This window comes from Dasypus novemcinctus, chromosome 7 (genome assembly GCF_030445035.2).
Source record: "Dasypus novemcinctus isolate mDasNov1 chromosome 7, mDasNov1.1.hap2, whole genome shotgun sequence".
In the NCBI taxonomy this organism is placed as follows: Eukaryota; Metazoa; Chordata; class Mammalia; order Cingulata; family Dasypodidae; genus Dasypus; species Dasypus novemcinctus.
Window position 1 is genome coordinate 66267879 of NC_080679.1, and position 27000 is coordinate 66294878.

The 27000-nt window shown below is 35.8% G+C and overlaps 1 protein-coding gene across 1 annotated transcript in view; it reads right to left on the reverse strand.

Moving 5' to 3' along the window:
• Positions 1 to 27000, reverse strand: part of ITGA4 (integrin subunit alpha 4) — an 89451-nt gene that overhangs the window by 3786 nt on the left and 58665 nt on the right. The window contains exons 17-25 of the mRNA XM_058300551.1: positions 26387 to 26463; positions 9182 to 9332; positions 7736 to 7831; positions 6998 to 7077; positions 6540 to 6629; positions 4721 to 4811; positions 2104 to 2211; positions 1155 to 1280; positions 392 to 511 (exon numbers count right to left, since the gene is read on the reverse strand). Coding sequence (XP_058156534.1) covers positions 392 to 511; positions 1155 to 1280; positions 2104 to 2211; positions 4721 to 4811; positions 6540 to 6629; positions 6998 to 7077; positions 7736 to 7831; positions 9182 to 9332; positions 26387 to 26463 — 939 coding nt within the window. The remainder of the gene's footprint in view (positions 1 to 391; positions 512 to 1154; positions 1281 to 2103; positions 2212 to 4720; positions 4812 to 6539; positions 6630 to 6997; positions 7078 to 7735; positions 7832 to 9181; positions 9333 to 26386; positions 26464 to 27000) is intronic.

Below are 27000 nucleotides of genomic sequence, written 5' to 3' on the forward strand. Positions count from 1 at the left end.
TAATTTTACTTCTTAGCTTTCTTAAACAATATCAGATTTTTAAGGAAAATTTAAACCAGTTTGGAGTAATCGTTAAGGTTATATGAAATGTTAAGGTGGCCAATTTCTTTGCTTATGAACCTTAAGTCAGTTAGGCATGCTTTCTAAAATAAACCTCCTAATTATTCCGTAGTCTATTCTATAATCTGAATTATCTGTTGAGTTACTAAAACTATGTCACTCAATGTAGATGCCTGAAGTGATAAATGGAAATATAATTTTAGCTTTTTACTCCAAGTTTTACCTTTGTTTAATTTTTTGAATGCTTCCATACCAACCTGGCTATGTAAAATTGGTGAGTTTTAGATTCTATAAACTTATCCACAAAGTCATCAATATATTTTAGACTTACCATTTCTAAGAGAGTTGGCCGGCCTTCCAACTGAATGTGAACACTGGCTTCTTTACCACTTTCCATTTTTCCAAAATTGCATAAGAAATTTAAACAATGTGGATCAGCTTTTATGCAATACTTGAAAAGAATACAAAAGTGCCACATTAAAACCTAACATTTTTTTGAAAGATGGGCAAAATATTTTATATGGAATTAAAGATCGGCTTCCCTTGGTGGCATTTAAAAGTTACCTTGCTATTACAAAACACAAATGTTTGTTTTATTAATCATAACACAGGAAGTTTTTGAACTAGAGCATATATTCTCATTTTTCTTATGAACTTAATCTTCTGAGACAGAATGAAAAGACTCCTAATTTGAGTCTTCCTAAATTACATGTTTTATGTTTGTTGTAAATTCTGAATTATTTAAGAGATGAGATTGCTTACCCAGTTTATTTTCATAAATTCAAAGAGACGAAATGAATGAAAAGTAATTTTCATATTACAAAGGTTGCTTAGGTAGAGAGAACATCTTTGTGTCCTGAATTATCTGAGTTATATTATGGTTGGTATATAATAGGACTGTATAATATATATTTAACCATTAGTCTATTTCAAGCTTCCAATCATCCTTTTCCTTGAACACAAAAATATTACCTAAATATGATCTCTCTTTAACCACTAAACCAAGGTAACTCAAACACACTGACTCTTGGTTTTAAGTGTTTTTCTAGTCTATTTTGGAAAGCAAAAACTAAAACCAAAGACTCGAAACTTACCAATAGCCTCTTATCAGTCTTTGACAAGAATGTGAATAAGTCTTTTAGGGTCTCGATTGTACCCTTTTGCTGCTGCAATGTGCACTCTCTCTGATAATTTTCAAAATGGCATTCCCCAGCAGTAGTCTATGAAAACAGAAAGTAAGACAAATCTAATCTTTCAGTATTGGAAAGAAGAACAAAATCTACATGGTTTTAAAAAATTGTGAAAATATTTGTTCACAGATTTATTTGGAAGAGATTAAACCTTTGTGGAGAAACCACAAATAAGCAAGCAAACAACAGCAAAATTACAGAGGATTGGATATAAATCCTAAACCGATAAAATAGCCTTAACTTTTTAGGAATCAAGGCAATGTGAAAATATAAACCTTTCTTGTGTATTAGGCACAAAACAAAGCAATAATGTTTTATAACAGCAGGTCCTACAATCTAGATTTGGAATTCAAGTAAAGTTTTTGAAATCAGATCTCAAATCTACTTAGTAGGTTTGATTTTTGATTGCTTGTCTTGAATCTAGGAAGGTAAAACATATACCATCTTAAGTAGTAACTTGAATAATGCTTTCTCAAAAATGGCTTTAGTCCTGATCTTTCAACAGTGTCCTCAAGCTTTATGGCAAACTCTGTTGTATTCAGATTACTTCCAGGCGTTCCCATCACAAAATAAATGTATCCTATAATAATTATTCAGCAAAGATCATGGAGCACAATTCTGTTACTGCATAAATCAAAGGTAGAGATTCACTGTAATTCTACCATTCTAATGTATAATATTCAAAATATACTAAAACGTATGGTGGAGTCATAGCTTAGGTAAGTTTAACTGAAATAAATTGATAGAAAGCTCCATTTTAGTAATATTACTAAGTGATTGGTTTACATTTATTTAGTATTTATAAATATATATATATAAAGCAAAGGTCAGGGTGGAAGGAACACACTTATACCTGGACATCCAAAATGTTGAACAGCTTATTGGTTCTGGGTGTAAAAGAATTTGGTACCATTATTTCTGCACTAACATTTGGAGCAATGCTATGGCCGGCATTCATAACCTGGAAACGAAAAACAAATTATTTTCAAGTGTTTTCCATAAATCTAAGTACAGATAGCAGTGAGCTTTTAGGTGAAAGAGGTTTGTAGATGGAAACTTCACAACAAAGAGAGACAGTATTGACAATCAGAACTTCGAGTCTGTTGATAATTTCAATCTCTAGTCATTATTCCTCTGTTTTTTTTGTACTGATTAGGTCATAATGTCCAGGATGATGACTTTATTGTAGAAAGAGTCTTAAGGAAGAGACATCAACAATATACATTTTAAAACCATGCAACTGATCTTTGTAACTATCCTATGTGGAGGGCCAACGTTTTACATTTCTCCAGCTAAGGAAAATTCTAACAGGTGTTAATTGTGTGTCCAAGATTAAAGTTAAAAAGTGACAAGTGTTAGGATAAAACCCCACATACTCTAATTCTAAATTCTGCAATCTTTTAAAACACCACTATGTGCTAAGAGGAATAGTTAGGAGCAGTAAGTGAATAAAAACATGTTTTTAAATTAGATAATGCACTAAAAAAATCAGAAAGAGGCAGGTTATAGGGATTTAAAGAAAATACAATAGTTTTGAAAATACAACATTTCTCATAAGAAAAATATTTCATTATTGTGATATTTCAGGGTTGCACAGAACTTCTCTTTGACTAAAATATTCTCACCCGAGAGCTTAATTATAAAGCTAAGTCAAAACAGATGTGGTCTAATACCCAAATGAAATGGATGGCTTACTGACCTTTTGAATGTATATGGCATAGTTGGAGAAAGAAAGGGTCCCTGAGTTTAAGGGCAGGTAGTAGGTGTAAAACCATGGAAGCAAGAGGCAGTTGAAAAAGGGTCAGTAGTGGGTACCCAACAGTGCTTCTTCTTATGGACAAGCTCTTTCTCCCTGATGTCAGTAGTCATCAGGCATCTGTGTTTAGCTATTAACATTTAAGCCGCTGTGAAAATCTTCATGCTTCCACAGATTTATCATGTCAAGAGACTGCAAATACCTCCAGTCCCAGTCTCGCCATTGCAAATTAATTTAAAAATATTAGTTAACTATTAATTGTAAATTCATAAGTAATTCCTTCTGGAGTCCAGTTCCATTTCCATTTGTCAGAACACAAACTCCCACTGGGTTGTGAGAAGAGCACCTATTTGGGTCTTCGAGTAGAGGGCTTAGTTATTTCAAGACTGTGTACACCACCAGTGTAACAACTTGAATATATACAGAATCGATAGGATTCCAAGATCACTCTTCTTCTGTCACTCTGAGCAAGGCCCAGCAATTTGCATTATGGATATGCAGCCCAAGTGATTCTAATATACATTTTGAAAAGTATTGCCTTACAAAATATCATACATAATCTAGACTCAGATCCTAGAGACTGTTTTTTTGTTTTTTTTTAAAGATTTATTTTATTCATTTCTCTCTTCTTCCCTGCCCCGTTGTCTACTCTCTGTGTCCATTCGCTGTGTGTTCTCCTGTGTCCACTTGCATTCTTGTCATGTGGCACCAGGAAACTGTGTCGCTTTTTTCGTTGCGTCATCTTGCTGCATCAGCTCTCTGTGTGTGCGGCACCACTCCTGGGTGGGCTGCACTTTGTTCGCGCGGGGTGACTCTCCTTGCGGGGTGCACTCCTTGCATGTGGGGCTCCCCTATGCGGGGGACACCCCTGCGTGGCATGGCACTCCTTGAGTGCGGCAGCACTGCACGTGGGCCAGCTCACAACATGGGTCAGGACGCCCTGGGTATCGAGCCCTGAGCCCTCCATATGGTAGGTGGACACTCTTGTCAGTTGAGCCACAACCGCATCCCGCTATAGACTGTTATATAACTAAGACTGTTTAGGCAGTGTTTTGGCTTCAAAAAACATTTCTGTGTATGCTATCTTATTCTACTTGAAAATCTTTATTTAATAGTAAAAATGTTTCATAAAAAAATGTTCAGTCATATATCAGTACCTTAATATTTCTGAACAATGGTAATACTATTTAACTTTTTAAAAGATTGATACATGAGAATCACTTGTCACAAGTCATATATCTATGGCTTGAAAGGTTGACCAAGCAGCCTTAAATGGAGAGTTTGGAGGTCTGACCCTTCTTTACATGGTAATGGTAGGGCTTTTATAAAGTTTTAACCATGAACAGATTTTCACTGATATGCATCTAAAGACTTTCCTTGGCCTGTCCAGCCTTCTGTGTGCCTCTTTAGTAGATGTAGCTCATCCATTCACTTTGCCTGTTTTGCGTTACCTCCATTTCTTCGGTTTCTACTTGCTCTTTCCCAATTGTCCTGTAAGGTCACTTGGGCTTGGGAACCAGGGTCCAGACAAGTGGAAGGAAAAAGAGAAGGGGGCATATAAGCAGACAGGGCAAGAGGAACACGTGCTGTGGCTGCCTTTCCACCCTCAGCCAGCCCTGTCCACATCACACTGGGAGCCGGCAGATTTCCCCGGGGGGCAATGCATCAGTAACATTCAATGTGCACAAGTGTCAACACAATCAACTTTTCTCACATGGAAAGTGAAGTTAATTTTCTCTGCCATGCAGGTTTCAGGTTCATTTTCCTCATTTGATCCATAAACAAATGAAGTTGGGTTTACAAACCTAATAGGAAAAAAAATCAGATGTAATTTGATTATTTTATGAATTGATAATTTTATTAACTGAAAATGATAAAAATGATTTTATTTGATGAACTATTATAAAGAACCTCTCTATAGTCTGTGTTATAGCATATTTAAGAGGAACCATGGACTACTTTGCAGTTTCTTGGTCTGGTGAGAATTTTACTGTAAAGGAAAGGAGATTGGGGGCCATATTCTCTGACAGTGTCTGTCCTCACCAATATCCTTTTCTTGCCTTCCCTAACACTGCCTGGTTTACACTGACTGTGCCTTCTCTTTCATCCCTTAAATGATCTGATGAATATGAGATCAATTTTTAGCTTTTCCCTGGGCTCTTATATCCTCCTATACCTCTGTCTAGCTTGATCATTTTTGACTATTTCACATTCTGCAACTCCTGCCAGCTATTTGTAATTAACTCCAAGTCTGGAGGAACAATTCAAACACTGATATGTATGGTTAAATTTTTATTGTGATTAGGCACATGTCTGGTCAGTAATGAATGTTAAATATTTTTTGAGGGAAATTCCTACTCTACAGGCTGTTCATATTTGGCAGTTAATAACTAGTAATACCAAAGTAGGGACCCACTAAACAGCAGAGGAAATGGAAAGAGTCAAATACTGTAGATTTAGGCAGCTTAATAACTGGCAGATCATTCCTTGCCCAAAATAGTATGAGATGTGAATAAAAGAAAAGTAAGAGGGCACTCTTCATAAGAAACCCACTGAAGGGAGGAGAGAGAACCAGGAACAAAGCAATCAACTTTTATTTGCTTATTCACTAAAACTCTAAGTCCCTTTTCCCTACCCCTTTTCCCACTGTTTGTATTCTGTCATGAATTTCATGCTCAATTTCATCATTTTCAGATACTAATATTTTATTCTATATAATTATGTGCCATCTTGATGAGTAGTTAAAAATTATTAGGAATAATTTATATTTAGAGCAACAACAACAAAAAGCTCATCTATCTATTTTTTTCTGTATTTCCTATATTACATTGTTTTAAAAATGTGGTTTTAAACAAGTACTAACAGCCTGAGTAATTTCCATTGATATGATTGAAGGCTTTCTTAAACTCCCTTTCACCTTCTCCATATATCTCCTTCTTGATTCAGAACTTCCACTTCATTACTAAAATCATGAGGAATCATTGAATGCTCACTCCTGGGCCTTGGTTGAGAAACTCTATATTGTCACAGGTACAAAGCCATGGGCAAGGGGCACCTTGCAGCCAACAGTTTTCTATCTCAATTCATGTGCCACATAGGTAGACAAAGGTTCTGGAGAGTGGTGATTTTGCCAAGCTTACAGTTCATTGTTCTTCACACTTGTCATGACTATTGAATCTGATCATGCCAACTGAGTAAGCACTGCCTAACTTCAGTGCCCCTGGAACAGTGAAGTGTACAACTGGGAGGCTGTAGGTAGCTGTAGAGTCTTCCTGGGGCTCCTCCAGTACAAAATCTCCTCTGTCTGGGCAGGAGATGTTTGATGTAGTTCGATGTCATTTCAGTGAAAAAAGTAGGTTAGAATAATGAACAACTAAGCAAGGGATTGTAATACTGGGGGTAACTGTTAAGAGACAAACAGTACAGCATCTTTGCTTAACTTTTTAATGCTGTACTGATCATGTAAAAATCAATGGAACTAAAATCATCCCTTTATAAAGCCAATTTTACAAGAAGTCTCAACACCTACTTACCCATGAACAGCTAGCATAACCTCATACTTTAGAGGTATTGCTAATGTCACTTTGTTATGCTGTACATTGTTCATTTCCCCTTCATTTTCACTACAGAAACAAATAGAAAACACTGTTGGAATTCATTAAGCACAACAAATCATCTTCAGACAGAAATTATTGCAAACCACATATACCTACTAGGGGTTTTTTCAAATAACACTTTTTAGAGACGTGCATGGGGATAAAAGCAGATGTGATAATAAGAAATCTTCTATGATGGGATTAGCAAAACTTTGCTTTCATTATTTTACTGTCATTTACTTCTCTGCTGTATAGTTGTTTGTTTTTCAACATATCATGCAATAGAAGTTTTCTCCTATAGACATTTAATGGAACATGGTTTCCCTAATGCCCTACACCAAAGATAGGGGGTACTTTACTTCTAGTACAATTATTTTTTCCATAGTGAAAGATACCAGGTGGCGTGCACAGTGATGTTGAGGTCCTCTTCTGCTCTGCTGATTGAGCTTGCATCCAGGAGAAAGCTAATATCTATCTGTAAAATGCAGAGGGGAAAAAAACATGTTTTTCCAAAATCAAAAATATTTTTTTAATAATCTTATTATTTTATGTCTTAACAGTTTATGTTCTGTGAAATGTAGAATTTAAGTTGTGTTCTTGAGGCATCTGCACATCTTCCTTGAAAGTAAGGTACAGGGAAACTGTTGAGTTTGTGGCAAAAGTTTTATGTACAAGCATTTCCATAAGTAAAATTCAGAGACAAAGCCTTCTCTGCCTGTAAAGGCAAGCAGGTCCAGACTGACAAAATTAGAAATGCTTTAACAACTTGAGTGAGGACTCTTGCCAAAAACACCTTTTTGTATAACAGAGGTAACATGCCTGGCAGATAGGACCACCTGGGGTGTGTGTTGGGTAAGGGGGAGCAGGGGCAACAGAATTCCGTGACACATTCACATTTCCATCTTGCCATAAACATGCACACCCTTTTTTTTACAGTGAATGTTGTCAAGAACATAAACACAATCTCAAAGATTTCAAGTCCAGCTGGTTTTAAGTTTAGGTTTTATTTAGTTGCTTAGCTACTGACCCCAATTAAATATATATATTTAATATATAACTATCATATATCTAATATAAATATATAAAAACATATTTATGTTAGTAAACACAACTATGAAGTGCTAAATGCTTACCCTTGAAAGATGATCTACATATATGTAACCAATACCGCAGTCAAGTTTTATGATGCCAGAATTATCTGTTACTTCACAGTTTATTTGTTTCTCTTCCTAAATGGAAAAATGAAAAAACTTGTTTGGATAGGAAGGGAACAAGAAAGTTGTAGCATATGTTTAAGGATAGTTTTTTGAAAGGAAAATCATCCCCAAAGTGTTTATTTTCCTAGAAAACTATTTTCTGTTTACTTTTGGGATAAATATAAAGAAATGACATATATATACATATATCTGTGTGTATGTGTGTGTGCCTATACTAATATTCGCATAAATTCTCCACAAAATAATTCCTGGACTTGTAGGTTTTATCACTGTTTGTGTGTTCCCTGTTTTATCCAAAGTCCAATTACTGGGAAAATCATGAAGCAAGGAATCCATAAGGTCAGTACTCACTGGCCCTCCTGTGTTTTAGATATGAGAATGTGCTTAAGGCATTTATTCACAATAACTGTAATCATGATAGTTGTAATGGGAGAAAAGAAATGCCTTTGTTTAAAAAATATTGGCAATTTGCTGGGTGGGTTAGCAAGTCAACTATGAGGGAATTTCTTTTTAAGAATTCTCTGAATGGTTGAGTTTCCCCTCTTATTATTGAAAATAAGCTCCAAGTTTTCTAAAGAAAGGGTATAATATAATAGATACATGTCAGTGATCAAAAGCTTCTTTCAAATGCCCTTGGCATGAAGTGGTGGTCTCTGGATGACAGGTAAATTTGCTAAGAGAGAGATGCATCCTGGAAGAAAAGGATTGAGGCTCTTCTCTTTGAAATTCAACCTTGTTATTATCTCTCTGATGAATTTAAGTGCTCATGGCTGAAGTATGATGGTATGAAAAGGTTTACAAGTTTCCAAACTTTTGTGAGAAAAGAGAAACTTGCTGGCAACCTGGCTTGACATCAGGATTTCATAATCTTGGGATTTCTGGTTCTGGCATGCTGAAGAGACTTTGAGATCAAGGCTTGGTGTATGAACTTAAAATAAGAGCAGTAATTCTGGGAGACCCAGCATGGAGGACAACTGTGCAAGGATTCCAACAAACAGGAGCATCATCACAGCACTGGATGAGGATGTGACAGTGAGAAATGCAACGGTACCCAAGCAGCCTGCTTGGATAATTGGCCAATTGTTTCTTTCTCCTGCTTGCACTGGGAAGCAGGAAGCTGTGTCTTATTCTTAGTCTAAGCCCAAGGAACTTGACATTCTGACTGAGCACAGGCATGGAGGACATCTCAAAATTACTGAACTCTATGTGAAAAGACTGCATATTAATTATGACCAATTAATTATTAAGACCAATACTCCAAATATATACAACTCAAATTGATTAAATGGATTATGCTGTTTATATTAAAAAACTAAGCAAAACATTATGTAGTACCATGTAGTTGTGGTTTTCAATACTTACCAGGTCTAAAATCTTAATGAAGTAAAAACCTGTAGGTAATCTGACATGAAGAGTTGTTCCATATGCATCATCTCCAGCATTAAACAAGGACACATTCAGCATTAATGTCTTCATATTCCCAACAGCAAGATAGGTTTTATTTTCATGTGGCCTAAAGGTTAAATATTATTTAATACAGGTTTGAGAAATAAAAATCTGATCTTCTCATATATACAGTATTTACCCCAGAAATAAAGTATTAAATTTTTTAAAAATCCATAGGCTGACCCCATGCAAGAAGATGCAAATTCATGTTTAAAAGAAATCTTAATTTCCCTTCTTCCAGATAAATTCATTCAGCTATCACCCCCCAAAAGTTTGTTTTTAATTAGTTATATTTAGTCTCTTCTCTGTTTTACTTGTTTTCTATTTAACTTCTTGCCTCTGCAATTTTAACACATTTTACTCATTATTTTGCAATGTTTTCCTAGGAAAAGCAATTGTTTCTTTTCTTTCTTTTGACTCCTTGAATAGACACTGAACTAGCTGCTGCCTAATCTGAAGGGGGGAAATGGAGGAAATTGGGAGAAAAGGAGAATAAGAGAATAGAGGGAATATTTTGGTGAAAGTAAACAAAGTATGGGGAAGGACTGCTACACTCAGCAAGTTGGTGGCACTGGAATTGGTTGCATTAGAATTTTTTTCTGGCACAGACTGGTCACCTCTACCAATAACTAGGCCCAATTAAGAACAGAACTGCAAAATGCTTCACTATCCTGCAAAGCATAAAGAGCAGATTTCTGTAAATCCATACACGTAGGTGAGTTCAAGTCCTGGCCCCTATTCCACTAGTTCTCCTATGGGTGGGTCATTTAGAAATTCTAAGCCTCACTTACCCCATATTTAATAATAATAATAATAATAACAATAACAACAACAATAATGTTACTACTCAGTGAAGACTTGTGTCATTGCTATTCCACGAGATTCTCAGAGAAACACATTTACACATGAAGAAAACTATCTGGAAGAAAGCACAGTCTCTAGAATTACTAATCAAAGATTTTAGATGGTCTCTCTTACATAGGATCAATGAAGTTAAGGGAAACATGGAAAAAAACTAAAGGAAATCAGGAAAACAATATATGAATAAAATAAGAATATAAATAATGAAGTAGAAATTATAAAGAAAAACCAAATTGAAATTCTGGAACTCAAAAGTGTAATAACTGAAATAAAGTATACAATATAGTGACTCAACAGCAGACTGGAGGAGGTAGAAGAAAGAATCAGTGAACTTGAAGATAAGACATTTGAAATAGTCTGGTCTGAAGAAAGAAAACGAGTGAACAGAGACTGAGGAACCTGTGGACACCAAAATATTAATCAATATACACATCATAGTAGTCCCAAAGGGAGTAGAGAGAGAAAGGTGCAGAAGAGATATATGATAAAATAATGGTTGAAAACTTTCCAAGTCTGATGAAAGATACAAATATAATTGAGTCCAAGATGTTCAACAGACACCAACCAGGATGAACCCAAAGATATCTGCAGTGAAACCAATTATAATCAAGCTGTTAAGTGCTAAGGATGAAGACAGAATATTAAAAATGGCAAGAGAGAAGTGACATCACATATAAGGGATCCTTAAGAAGGTTAACATTTGATTTCTCCACAGAAACCATGAAGGCCAGAAGATAGACAGAGGGCATATTTAAAGTGCTGTAAGAAAAAAAAAGTGTTATCCAAGAATAAAAAACTGGCAAAGCTGTCCTTCAAAAATTAGGGAGTTCATTACCACTAGACCTATCTTATAGGAAATGCTAAAGGGAGTCTCTGTTGAAACAAAAGGACACTAGAGAGTAATTCAAAGTTGGAAGAAGAAACAAAGACCTCAGGTGTAAGTAAATATATGTGTAAATGTAAATGGCAGTATTATTGCATTTTTCATTTCTTTTTACTTTTTATTTGCCTTAATATTCAAAAGCATAGAATGAGCATAAACCTTTATGAGGCACACAATACATAAAGATGTAATTTGTGACAGGAATAATAAAGTGGAGGAATAGAGGAATACAGAAACAGAATACGTGTAGGTTGGTGAAGTTAAGTTGGTATCAACACAACCTAAATTATAATAGATTTAGGATGCTAATTTAGTCACTGTAGTAACCATAAAGAAAATATCTAAAAAATCTACACAGAAGAAACTGGGAAGTAGTTCAAAATGGCTCATTATATAAGATCATCTAAACATAATGAAGGCAGTAATAGAGAAATGGAGGGACAAAAATGTTACAAGACCTACAAAAAAGTTGGCAAAATAGCAGAAGAAAGTCTTGCTGTCTTCATACTTACATTAAATGTAAATGGATTAAACTCTCCAATCAAAAGACAGAGGTTGGTAAAGCAGATAAAGAAACATGACCAACTACATGCTGTTTATAAAAGGTTCATCTTAAATCCAAAGATACAAACAGGCTGAAAGTGAAAGGATGGAAAAAATTTCATGCAAATAGTAACCAAAAGAGAACTGGGTGGCTATACTGATATCAGACAGAATAGACTTTAAGACAAAAACTGTTTCAAGAGGGAAAGGATTTTATATATAGATAAAGGTCTGTTTAAACAAGAAGATTTAACAATGATAAGTATATATGTATCTAACAATAGGGACCCAAAATATATGAAACAGACATTGACAAAATTGAAGGGAGAAATAGTTCTATAATAGTAGTTGGAGATTTCAATATATCACTCCCAAAACTAGACAGAAAATCTAGACAATAGATCAATAAGGATATACAGGAAATGAACAACACCATAAACCAATAATATCTAACAGACATATTATAGAACACTTGGTCTAACAAAAGCAGTAAAAACATTCTTTTCTAATACATATAGATCATTCTCCAGGATAGACCATATGTTAGGGCACAGAATCAGTCCCAACAAATTTAAAAATATTAAAATCATACTAAGTAACTTATCTGACCACAGTTGAATGAAGCTAGAAATCAATAACAGAAGGAAAACTGGAAAAAATCACAAATATGAGCAAATTAACAACATGTTCTCAAAAAATCAATGGGTTAAAAAAGAAATCACAAGGGAAATTAGAAAATAGAGACAAGTGTAAATGAAGACACAACGTACCGATACTTATGAAATCAGTGAAGGTAGTCCTCAGAGTGAAATTAATACCAAAGAAAGTCTATATTCAAAAAGAAGAGTTATTTCAAATTAATAATCTAACTTCATATCTTGAGGAACTAGACTAAGAAGAGCAAACTAAACCCAAATTAATAGGAGTAAGGAAATCATTAAAACTAGAGTGGAGTAAGTGAAATAGAGAGTAGGGAACTATTTGAGAGAATAAACAAAACAAAGGAAAATTGGTTCTTTGAAAAAAAAAAAAATCAATAAAACTGACATATATCTTTAGCCAAAGGGAAAAAATGACAATTAAAATCAGAAATCAAAATTATGCTATCACTACTGACCTTCAAGAAATATAAATGATAAGAGATTCTGCGAAAAATTGTATGTCAACAAATTAGATAACCTAGACAAAATGGAAAAATTCTTAAAAATTTACAAATTACCTAAATTGACTCAAGAAGAAATAGAAAACCTCAACAAACCTGTAACAAGTACTGAGATTGAATCAATAATCAAAAACCTTCCACCAAGGAAAAGTCCAGAACTAGATGGGGTAACTGGTGAATTCTAACAGATGTTTAAAGAAGATTTAACATTAGTCCTTCCTAAAACTCTCCCAAAACAGGCAAGAGGAGGGAACATTTTCTAATTTATGCTATGAGCATTAACAGCATTATTCTGATACCAAAAATGGTAAAGACATCACAAGACATGAAAATTTCAGACCAATTTCCATTATGAATATAGATGCCACAATCCTTAATAAAATACTAGCAAACAGAATCCAATAGTATTATACACCATGGCCAAATGGGATTTATGCAAGGATTTTTTCAACATATGAAAATCAATGCAATACACTACATAAATAGAATGAAGGGATAGACACATTATCAATATACATAGAAAAGGCAAACAGTGGCAAAATATGGCACTCTTTCTTGATAAAATCACTCAGAAAACTAGGAATAGAGGGGAATTTTCTCCACATGAAAAAAACATACAACTAAGACTATACTCAATGGTGAAAGACTTGAATCCTTCTACAATCTGGATTGAGCAAGGAGTCTGCTTTCATTACTGCAATTCATTATTGTTCTGGAATTTCTAGCCAAAGTAATTAGGCAATAAAAATAAAGAAAAATTATCTGAATTGGAAAGGGAGAAATAAAGCTCTCTCTATTTGAAAATGACATGATCTTATACATGGAAAATCTAAAGGAATCAATAAAGAAACTATTACAGCCTAATAAAGAAGTTCAGCAAAATGCAGGGTACAAGATGCAACACATGAACATCAATTGTGATTCTATATATATCAATTGTGAACAATCTGAAAGGGAAATTTAGAAAATTCCATTTACAATAGCATCTAAAAGAAAAAATATCAAGAAATAAATGTAAGGGTATAAAAGACTTCACATTGTAAACTACAAAGCACTGCTGAAAGAAGGCCTAAATAATGGCAAGATACCCCATGTTCACTGTTAGGAAGAGTTGGTATTGTTAAGATATTGTCCTATTTGAATCTTTTGTGGACCCCAGGAAATCCTGTTCTTAAAGTGATACTCATTCTTGTGTCTGTAAACCTGATATAGATGGGATCTTTTGATAGATTCAGTTAAGGGACCTTTTGATTAGATCACTTTTGATTAGATTGCTTCAGTTAAGGGTCTTTGGTTAGATTGCGGGATCCAAGTACGTCTTAATCTGCTTACTGGGGTCCTTTATAAATGGAGAACTAAAAAGCTGCAGACACAGAAAAAAGCTGGAGTGACAGAAAGAAACTCTAAAAGACAGGGAGAGAAGTCCCAGAGGCTGCAATCAGCAGAGCAGCTGAACAGTGGAGGCAAGAGAAGAGGCCCAGGAAGAGATGAGCTATGAGCTTGATTACCCACAGGTTGAGCTCAGGGAGACAGTGAGCCTAGAGAGAAAGGCAGAGTCTGGCAGAGTTGCCATTGTGCCTTGCCTTGTAACATGAGTCCAGGATTGCCAGCAGCCAACCTTTGGTGAGACAGCATCTCTAAAGATGCCTTGAATTGGACATTTTTACAGCCTCAGAACTGTAAGCTTTTAACTTAATTTATTCCCTATTGTAAAAGACAACCCATTTCTTATATAGTGTTCCTGGCAGCTTTTAGCAAACTGAAACAGGTATCAGTATACCTAAAGTGATCTACAGATTCATGGCAATCCCTCTAAAAATTCCAGCAGTCTATTTGCAGAAATGGAAAAGCTGATCCTTAAATTCATACGGAATTAAAAGGGACATCAAATAGCCAAAACAATTTTGAAAAAGAATAAATTTGACCAAAACATCTATGGCCAATTGATTTTTCAACAAGGGTACAGAGTACATGTAATGAGTAGTCTCTTCAATAAATTGTGCTGGGAAAACTGGATATCCACATGCAAAAGAATGAATTTGGGCCCCTCCCTCATTCCATACACAAAACCAACTCAAAATAGATCAGACCTAAATGTAAGATTGAAAACCATAAAATTCTTATGAGATAACATAGGGGCAAATTTTCACGACCTGGGACTCAGCCATGGATTCTTAGATATGACATCAAAAACATGAGCAACAAAAGAAACAACAGGTAAATTTTACTTTATAAAAATTTAAAACGTTTGTGCCTTAAAGGAAATTATCAAGAAAGTGAAAAGACAGAGAGCTGGAGTAAACGGTGGCAAATGATATAGTGGAAAGGGTTTAATATACAGAATTTATAAAGAACTTTTACAATGCAACAAAAAGACAACCCAATTGAAAAATAGGCCAAGGACCTAAAAAAGCATTTCTTCAGCAAAGATATACAAATGGCCAAAAGCACATGAAACGATACTTGACATCATTAGCCATTACAAAAATGCAAATCAGAACCACAATGAGATACCACTTCACACCCATAAGGATGGTTATTATTTTTAAAACTTTAAAAAATATGTGTAAGAAAGAACATGGAGAAATTGGGTCTCTAATGCATTGCTATTAGGAATGTAAAGTTGGTACATGCCTGTGGAAGATAGTTTGGCAGTACCTCAGAAAATTAAGTATAGACCACATGACCTGGCAATTCCACTTCTAGGTATATACCCAAAGAAAGCTAAAACAGGGGCTCAAATGGATACTTGCACACCAATATTTATAGTAGCATCATTCATATTAGCCAAAAGATGGAAACCACCCAAGTGTCCATCAACAACTGAATGAATAAACAAAATGTTATATATGCACACAATAGAATAGTATCTGGCCATAAAAAAAAAAAGAAGTTATGAAGCATGCTGCAACATGGAAGAAACTTGAAGCTATTATGCTCAGTGAAATAAGCAAGGCACAAAAGGACGTGCATTGTATGATATCACTTAATGATTAGAAATACCAAATTAGCAGAGCTAGAAAGTAGATTAACAGTTATCAGGAGATGGAGGGAAAAGGGAGAGGTGTAGTGATTTTTGAGCATTACTTGAAAATGCATGAATGTTTGATGGACTATAATTTAACAGCTCCTATATTATAAATTGGGCACCATGTTCATTGCTCCCAAAGCAAAAACAATTAAAAACACACTTCCCACCCTTGTACGCCTTATGTAGCAAAAGGTAGAGTTGTAAACAAACATTGTGAATACATGGGAAGAGTTAGGAATGAAGGACTCTGGGGACCAGATAAGGGAACCACTTTTGCCTGGGAGTAAGAAAGGCACATTTCTCTTCGTTTTTATAATATTATTATTTAGCTTGAGCTGTTCCAATGAAGATTTTTAAAAATAAATATCTGAAAATTTTATGACTGCATCTGAGTTAACTTTTATTATACTCCATAATTGTTTTCTCTGTCTCAAGTCCTTCTCCTCCAATCCAATTTCCGCACTGCTAGAAGGTAATTTTCCAAAAAACAAACCTGATAATGTCATGTGCCTACTTAATGTTCTCCAGTGACTGCCGATAGAGTTCCAACTTCTCTGCATGGTGTAAATGGCATTCAAGAGCTCACCCCTGCTTCACTTTGCATTGTGTAACTTATTCCCTTGCTTTAGCCACATTTGCCTTCAAGCAGGTGTCTACACCCACCACTGTTTTGTGTCTTACTTTAAGCCAAGGGTTCCTAAACTTTTTTGTGCCATGGACCTCTTTGCCAGCCAGGTGAAAACCATGAACCCTTTACTAAGTCCACACTATCCTGTGCATTATTTAATAAATATATCACACCCACACCAACATGTCTCCACAAGAATGTTTTGAATTCCAGTTCAAGCTCACAGTCCCCTTGTTAGGAACCCCTGCTTTAAGCTATCCCTCTGCAATTAATGTCTTTCCTTCTTCATGTTTCTTGCTAACTTCTACATGTTCTTCAAGATTCAGCTAACGTGTTAACAATTCTCTGAAGTACTTCCACTCAATATTCATTACTAACCCTCTTCATCCTTTATCAGATTCCTTCTAAAAAGAGTAAAGCACTCTGGACATCCCCATAATGCCATATTTCACACTGTGAAAATTAATGTCTCTTTTCTCACCTGAACACTAAGTTTCCTGAAGGGCAGTGGTTGGGTCATCGATTATCACTGTTTTCACACAGCTGGCATTTAAAAATGTGTGCATGTGTCATACATAAACAAAGGCTGGGAAATACTAGAAATATGTCAGAAAAATTGGGAAACTTACTGGATAAGTTATTAACTATTAAAAACTCAGGGCATCATCAATACAAATTCTATTAAATTATAGGCATGGTTTCTCTGTTCTGTGATGGCATAAGAATTCCAAATGTTTCATTAAGAAAGGAAACATATACCTCTTCACATTTAAGTGATCTCTACCCGACTCACACAACTTAACATTGTAGAGCAATTCACTTATTTAAATAACCCATAAATCAATGGCATTACCACATGACCATGGCTACATGAATACCAGGAAGAACACAGAAATTATTAGTTCTTACAAACCTCAGAAAGTGCAAACAAATGAATTTTGGACACCTGTAACTCTAATAATCTAGCTCTAAGAAAGTGGATGATATACTTGATACTGAAAAATCTTCCCTTATGATTTTTTTCTATTTTAAACCTAATTATCAAAGTATAACATATGTACAGTAAAATGAAGATATAAGTGTAAAGCTTGAAGAATTTTTATAAAATACACGTGTGAAACCAGCACCCAAAACAAGAATATTATTAGCACCATAGAAATATCCTTTGTGCCCCCTTCCTTCCAATTGCTGTCCTCGCTATCTGGACTTTCAACAGCTTAGATTGGTTTTGCCCAGTTTTGAATTTTATATAAATGTAATCATAGAGCATATAATTTTTGAAAGCGTGTGGTGTGTGTGTGTTGTAAGCTGATGCTCAACCACCAAGTCATTTTGGCTCGCCTGAGTTGGTTTTTTTCCTTTGCTTGTTTTTTTTTTTTTTTTAAGAAGCCCGGGGACCTAACCTGGGACCTCCCATGTGGGAAGCGGGTGCTCAACTACTTAAGCCACATCTGCTTCCCTGTACATGTGCTTTCGTTAACACACACACAAAATTTTTTTACTAAAATATTTTGTTTGTGATACTTACTTGTATTTGTGCATGTAGCTGTAAACTGTTTATTCTCATTTGTATATTTATTTCATTTTGTGAATATACCACATTTTATTTATCCATTCAACTATTGATGGGAATCTGAGCAGCTCCTAGTTTGGGGTCATCATAAACTGTCTTTTGGTAAATGTACATAACTACTTCTATAATACATATGAAGATGCTTATGGATTTTTAACCCAGGATTAATTCCATAAAAGCTCTGAAACTTGGCTGATTTTAGTGACCCACTTAAGTTATACTAATAAACTATATTTAAATAACAAAATATACCATAGGGAACTATACTTAAATAACAGAAATAAAGATGTACTGCAGAATTGCTATGAGAGAGCAAACATACCATAGAGGTAAAGTAGGCAAACTACTGTCTACAGGCCAAATTTAGACTGCTGCCAGCTTTTGTAAATAAATCTTTATCGGAACACAGTCACACTCTGTCTATGCATTGTCTATGGCTGATTTCTTTTTTTTTCAAAGATTACTTATTTATTTCTCTCCCCTGTTCCCCAACTGTCTGTGTTCATTCACTGTGTGTTCTTCTGTGACCGCTTCTATCCTTATCAGTGGCACAGGGAATCTGTGTTTCTTTTTGTTGCGTCATCTTGTTGTGTCAGCTCTCCATGTGTGCGGTGCCATTCCTGGGCAGGCTGCACTTTCTTTCACGCTGGGCGGCTCTCCTTACGGGGCGCACTCCTTGCCCGTGGGGCTCCCCTACGCGGGGGACACCCCTGCATGGCACGGCACTCCTTGCATGCATCAGCACTGCATATGGGCCAGCTCCACATGGGTCAAGGAGGCGCTGGGTTTGAACCTTGGACCTCCCATGTGGTAGGCGGATGCCCTATCCATTGGACCAAGTCTGCTTCCCGTGGCTGATTTCTTACTACAGTGGAAATGTTGAATAAGTGACAGAGATACTTTGGCCTGCAAAACCTAAAATATTTATTATCTGTCCTTTCATATAAAAAGTTTGCTGACTCCTGACACAGAGCAGTCTAATTGATGAGTATAATTAATTTCAAAACAAACATATAACATATTACTATAGCTACTTAAACTCTATTCTGCATTATTCTGCCTATAATAGACACTTCATTAATTCAGACAACATAAGGCACAGCCATTCAACCTCAGAAGCCTCGAGCATTAGAGAAAATTATCCACTAGTCCAATTAACTCCTTGGTGGTTAATATATAGGAGAATGGAATGAAGAATACTTCCACATGTAGCACGTCTAGTTTCTGATCCTTCATTTGAGAGTTTGGATATTGCTATTGGAATCTGTAATAGCTAGCAAAGCAGTAATTCTAAAACACAGCTATTAATTTAGGGTGGAGGAAGTTGACTAAGGGATAGTGTGTTATATCTCCCAACATTTTAGGAAATGGCTGATTTCCTCCTTCCTGTATTGCAAACCTTTGGGTTACACAGGTATGCATCTGCTTGGTAGCACTGTGTTAAACAGGAGAGAGGAAATGTGCAGGAAAATGGCTGCCCTACATTCTTCCTACTGCTTTGTAATCATGTTACAACTAAAGGAACCGGAGAGATTCTAAAAGTAAACTTCAGCTTGACATTAAAGTTTAATTAAGACTTGTAGAAGAGCTGCCTAGAAATAGACATTTATAAAATATTCTGGCTTGTAACCAAAGCATTAGTCACTGAACACCTTTGGGAAAGAAGTTGGCACTTAGACAAGCAACAGAAGGTGAAAGCACTGCATAAACAGCTAGGTTCCAAGACAACAGCAAATTAAAGAGAAGCACAATGTTCACATTTCAGCAGCTAGACTCCTGGTTTATTTTCCATTTTTAAGCTATTTTGCCACATTACTATGATTACAATTCTTCCCTTTTTTGATATACATCTTACTACATTTTGATTCATTAGGCAGATGCCCTCGGAAAGATGCCCACCAGCATTCTCTGTGAGACATAGTAAAGGACCAGGTGCACATCTGGAAGAATGACAAGGCTGAACCAAAGCTTTCTCGGGAATCATAGTTTGTTCTTCATTAAAACATGCACATGCAGACTTGAAATTTACATAACAGTTCAGAATCCACATAATTTCAACAAATCAAGGTACTATGTAATGCAAAATCATAACTTAAGTGAAGGAAGGAAAATAAAAGCATGGTGTATTTGAGGACCATGTTCTATGATCTTCCTGAGTGGAATTTCATTTTGCAAGAAATTGTTCCCCCAGATCTTTGTATAATTTAATGTCCTTTTCATTGATAAAAAGAATTAGTGCTTCATAGCTAACTCTTTTTTTAAAATCAAGACACTAGAACAAAATATCAAGTAAACTGATATCATACTTTACTGTATCAAGGTATATAACTCATTTCTTTGACCAAAAATAGCTTGCAGCAAATGACCTATAGGTCCAAGCAAAATTCTATCTTCTTTTTTCCTACTGATCTCAGGATACAGTACTGAAAAATTCTTGCCTACTGGAATAAATACGTTACCTAACATGTTAAGAACATAATGGCAAACTCACTGAGGTCAAGAGGAGAATGGCAGGGAAGCGGACTAGGCCCAATGGATAGGGAGTCCAACTACCACATGGGAGGTCCGCGGTTCAAACCCCGGGCCTCCTTGACCCGTGTGGAACTGGCCCATGCGCAGTGCTGATGCGCGCAAGGAGTGCCCTGCCACGCAGGGGTGTCCCCCGCATAGGGGAGCCCCACACGCAAGGAGTGCACCCCATAAGGAGAGGCACCCAGCGGGAAAGAAAGCGCAGCCTGCCCAGGAATGGTGCCGCACACACGGAGCGCTGACGCAACAAGATGACGCGACAAAAAGAAACACAGATTCCGCGTGCTGCTGATAAGGATAGAAGTGGTCACAGAACATGCAGCGAATGGACAGAGAGAGCAGACAACTGGGGGGAAGGGGAGATAAATAAATTTAAAAGCATTTAAAAAAAAAAAGAGGAGAATGGCAGAACATGAATTAAAACACTGAATAAGAAATTAGTATGTTTCAGTTTTACAAAGACTATGCTTCATCATTCTGAAATTTTCCGAGATCAGTGAAGCAAATATTACTATTATCTTCATTTTTAAAATGGACAATTTCATTAGGCTTGCTCTTTTGGAGGTCAAAGCCATAGTGGCAGATGTTGCTCATTGTTTTCCCAACAATGATTTCCTTTCTTAGCTGCGAACACAACTGTGGATTACTCAGGTAGTAGGCAGCATTCCCTTAACATGAAGAAGACATGTCCTGGACTCAGCTTCTGGGAATGTATCACGATCAATCTAATATAATCACGATGACTCCAGCTCCCTTCAGCCATGACAGATTCATGGCTGAGCATGTGATACAGTTAATGAGATATAAAAAATCTGCTAAGGCACTTCCTTTCCTGGAAAGATAGCCCCAAGAGGACAAAGCATTTTGCTCTTACCTTTTTATTCTTTTTCTTCCTTGACTCTTTCGTGCTACTACAGCCATCTTGTGACCATGGGGGAAAGGCCAAAAGAAGGGCCAAGTCAACTATCAATATCCAGACTTGGGTGAGCCACTGCACCAAACCTGCAACCACCTCCCCAGACTGCTCATTATGCAAACTAACAAAATGCCTTGATTGTGTATGTCACTAGCAGCCAGCAGCCAGGTATTCTGTCACTTGCAACTAAAAGCATTCCTGACTGATATGAAGCACACAATGTAGTGGCAATTCACTTATTTAAATAACCAATAAATTAATGGCATTATCACACAACCGTGGCTACATCAATAAGTGGGAATGACATACAGTTTTTGAGAAGGAAATTATTAGCTCTTACAAATCTCGTCACTTACCCTGGAAGCACAACTGAGGTACAGATAAGCAGTAGTGTCATTTATATCAGGAATCTATAGGAAAAACTTGATTTTAAATGGCTTATCTAATGGCCGACACCAGCTAGTACCTTTCTATCTTCATAATGTCTTATTCATTAATATTTCTTTTGCAGTGGAAGTCCAATTAAATGTAGCTGATTGTGCTGAGAATTTAGACATAAAGGAGGAAGCCTCAACTTAATGCAAACACGAGACAGTACATAAGCACTGTTTAGTGTGCTGTGCACAGTCTATTATTGTGGACTTCAGAAGCTCATCTTCTGTACTGAATAAATACATTTACCTAAAATAGGACCATAGCTCTGGGGCACATAAATAACATTATTGCCAGGGGATTTATAGTTGTGAGAATGCAGAGAACATATGGTCACAATTTGCCTACTGTGACTGAGAAGGGAGAGAAGACACCTAAGTGAGAGGGGCATATTTTTATGTGGTGGAGTATAATTCACTAAAAATACAAAGTAATTTGTTTATGAGTCTGAAAATCAATTAGAAGAGTTTCCAGTACCTCATAAAAACAGCTGTAACTTTCTTTATAAAGGTGAAAACTATATATCCTGTCATCAGCATTCTCAGGATATAATGAAACAAACTCAGGACAAATAATCAGTACATCTCTATTTAGAATTCATTGGCTCTATTTTCTTTCATGGCCAAATTAAAATATTGCCTTGTGATCTCTAAATAGTTCAGTCATAATGTATCAAAAATAATAACTTCTATTGAATCTTCACATGTACCAAGCTTTGTGTTATGCACTATATCTGCATTATTGTTTTTTATCTTCAAAACAATCCTATAGAATTATTTTACCTACTTACCAAATAGGAAAAATATTTATAGAGAGTGTTCAAGGCTTCTCTAAAAAGGTCATTCAGCTAGTCAATGGCAGATATTGGACTGGAACCAAGATTGGTTTGACTTCAAATCTGAAGCTCTTAATCATTACAACATTGGTTCTTGGATTTTAGTGTGATAAAAAAATCACTGAGAGCCCTTCTCATAGTGAAGATTTCTGGAGTGGTCCCCAAAGATTCTGATTTGGATGCTCTGGGGCTAGGAACCTGCATTTCTATTACACCTTCCAGGTGACTCTCGTGCAGGTGACCCTAAAGACCACACTTTGAGAAACACTGTTTCATACTCTGACAGCTGCCATTTGAAATCATAATGAGCTTGACATTTAGACAAAAAGAAGTATTATCACTACAAACTGATGATGCAGGGGAGAAAATGTAATTTTTTATTGTGAGAAAATATGTAATGGATAAAAACCAATAATTCAACTAATACTTTGATATGATAAATTTTCATTCTGTAGGAAAGAAATTTTCTTAGTAATATTTTCAGATACATTTTCATATCCCATTTTCTCATAGGCAGAGGGATTGAAAAAAGAAAAAGATGACAAAGAACATAGCAGGAGTGTCTGATTCAAGAAAATGAAAATGCTACTTAATTGAAGCTTAAAAAAGCTTTACCATACACAATTTTCCTTCTCATTAAAGGTTCATGAAGGCAAAACCATGAATAAGACTAAATAATTTATTAAAAATACATATAAATGGGAAGGCTAATAAATTATTCGACCAATAAATTAACAAAGGTGCCACACAATACAAAGTATTCACTGTTTCTGGACTATCTAAGCAGCCAATCTGGGTAATGTAGGTATAAAGTCCAATTATCAATCAAATAGGTTAGGGCTTCTTGGCCCTAACGGGATGCTCAAGGCTATACTGGCCTTGCTTAAGTGAAAAGAATTAATTTATTCTCTGCCATATGTGATCTCACCTCAGCAGGGTGCTCAGCACTGTTCGCCAACATTTTTACTCATTCCTAGTTGATTCTCTGTCCCATTTATCATAACAGCTATTTTCAATCTTTTCCCATTCCATTAAAGTTCCCAAACCATCCTCTAAGCCCTCACTTTCCATCTATGTATACGTTTTATATCCTGATCATCCATGAATTCCCTACATTTCCCTTCTTTCCATATTGAAATTTCTTAATATTGCCAAGCATCACTCCAGAGCATTTTATCTCAAGATAAGGAGAACTGTAACTTCTTTCTAAGGCTAACTCCTCCACCTGGAACCATTATAGTCTATCAGCTTCAGGGTGTCATCCCTTTCTCAGTAAACATCTGCTAGTAGCCTACAGCAGTCTAGGCATTGGGTTAGGCATTTGGAATACTCAGATGCCTTGAAGGATTATGCTTACAGGATAACGGCGGTGATCAGAGGTGCAACTGGACTGGGGTACAAAGAGACTCAAGTTTACATAGCTGGAGACAAGAGGGCTTCACCTAGGAGGTAACTGAAATTTAAAGGATGAATAAAGTTTATCAGTAGAAGTGGGAGAAGTGAAAAGATAGAGAGGCACTGAAGAGCATAGCATGGCCAGGCAACTATAAATACTATGCCACTGATGAAAACAAACCCTGGGGAATTAGTGAGAATCAGGACTGAGGAATTTATATTTTAATTTTATGAGGAACCACTGAAGCACTGTTATTAGATATTTAAAAGCTCACTCTGGAAACACTGTGGTAGAGGAATTGGAATAATACACCATTAAGGGCCAGCAGCCCAGAAAGTAGGAGAGCTCAGTGATCCAGGAAGGATACGGTATGCCTGATTTGGGACAAGAGTGGCAGAGATAGAAAAGTAGAGAAGTATGGTAGATAAAAATATATTTAGGTGGTAGATTGTAAGATTTAGGAATTTACTGGATGTCAAGGTGAAAGAGGCAGAAAGGGAGAAGTAGCTAGGTCGATCCCTAGCTTTGGCAATCAAATTGTTGTAATTTGTGGATAGTGACCGGACAGGTGGAATCTGTGTAGCATCCGTGAAGTGTGATCTAGGCAAGTGGATATGAAGTGGGAAACTCAAAGATACTGTGAGAAAGGGCTAAGGGAGGACCATTTAGCGAGTTAACAGGGTAAATATCAAAGACGCTCCAAAGGAGATTGAGAAGGAGGGGATAGAGAAGAAGAGAGAGAAATTAAAGAAAAAGATGTTTGAAAGAGGAAGTAAACAGCTGTCAAAGGCTTCAGAGGAGAGTTCAAGCAGAGACTGAAGAATGTTTCCCGGATTTAAGCAGGCTTCTCTAATTCATTTTTTCTCTGCCTTTGACTCTCACACTTGCTTGTGTTTCCCCATGATCAAATAAATAACATTTGATAAAAACATAAAAATTAACCACATCTCCTAAGTATTAATAAAAAAAAAGTCCTTCAATTGAAACTACTTGTCCCCGTATACTCTCCATCCTTTTATTGCCATAATCTTTTGCTACCTCTACTTCATCTCTAGTCTTTAAACACTTGTCATTTAACTACTACTGTATAGAATTTCAGTTTTGAAATCTGCCAGTGATATCCTTTTTTCCCAACCAGTAACATTTTAAATGTTGACTCCAATGACCTTTCTTCAGTCACTGTGTTATTTGATCTCTCTGCAAAATTTTATATTCTCCATTGGCTATTTCAGTGTGAACTTGGCTGTCCTCTTAGTTATCGGAGCATACCTTTTCAGTCTCCCACAGTGACTCCCTAGTCTCTTTAAACTCTTTAAATACAATCATCTCCCAAGATTTGATCTTTAGTCCTTTTCTCTGTGGAACCAACATTACCAACCCTCAGGCATTCTCAAAAGCCACTAATGTGTAGAGGACCTCCAAATGTAACCATGAACTAGACTTTTAAGGAGAGAGCTATATAGAGAAGACCCACCAAATTCAACATGGCCCTAATTAAACTTGCTTCCTTCAAAACAATTTCTCCCATTTTCCTTGGAGTGGAGAAAATGCTTCCTTCACCACTTTCACTTCCCATATACATCAGCCCTCAACCTAAGGTATGGATTCTATCTCTCTGGTCCTCGTTTTCTTCCATCTGCTCTCTGATTATGAGAAACAATTTGAATATGAAATATCTACACATGATACAAAATTACAATGGGTTTATTTCTCATCATAAAATAATAACAGCAACCAACATATATCTAGTTCTTTCAATCTGCTGAGCACTATTCTAAGAATGTTAAATACCTTTTCTTTTTACTCTGCTTCCTCTTCTGTGAATTTAGAAGAGCAAGAATGTTTATTCCTCATTAAAATTTGGTATACATTTTTTAGGGATTTTTTTTGTTTCATTATACCAGTCTTAATTATACAACCAATTTTCTAGTGATACAAAACTAAGTATTGTATAGTAAAAGTTAGCTCATTTGCCATTAAGATTCTTTTAAGAGTCACTTAAATGTCTAAAACACAACTGCAATTATGATGTGATAACCCAAGGCAAATAAAATCTTGAAATATCTTCTGAGTTTCAAAGAAAGATTAAAACATGCTTCATTTAGCCTTGGTGCTCACATACTCTTCAAAAAATTGGTATTCCTTAAACATATACATATATGAGAGTGTATTGAGACTTTTTGATCTCTCTGGGTAGAACATTATTCTTTTTCAGTTCTTTAAATGCTGATAACCCCAAAGGTATACTCTTATAGTCCCAATTCTCATTGGAACCAACACATGCATTCATTCCCTCTATCTTAATGCGTAACAGAGAATATATTACACTTACTTCGAAAATCCGATCTTTGCAGAAACATGTAAATCAGCAGAACAATTTTCATGAGAACAAAATCTCGCAAAATTTATCTGAAAATAAAATATGACAGTATTTTTTATTTTGGTTCAGTCAGTAAGTACATTTCCATACATTTTTAAAGGACAGGATATCTGTAGTGCATAAGGAAAATGATATTAATTTATCAAACTGATAACTCAGACTCTCCCCTTTGAAAAGTCCAATTTAGAATTAGTAAGTTCAAATGACAAGTAATTTCAGGGCAAAGGAACTCAGTTCCTCCAATAATAAAATTTAGAGTCTAAATTTGTTATGGGAAATAAAGTTTGACAAAGGAGTTAAATCAAAAGCACTAAATAGATGATGGTAGAATATGAGTATGTTCTCAATTTTTCATAGATACTCATTTCCTCTCGTCCCAACCAAATAGTTTTTTTCCCTTTCATAATAGTTGTGGAAATACAGTTTATTCAAACTTTAATAGTAACCTGTGTAATAGTTTAAAAACTTGGAATGTCAATATGTTTGTCAAGTTCATTTCAGTTTTCTGGTGCTGAAGTTTGATCCCATTTATTATACAAAAAGCACAGCTCACTAAATTTTGGCAG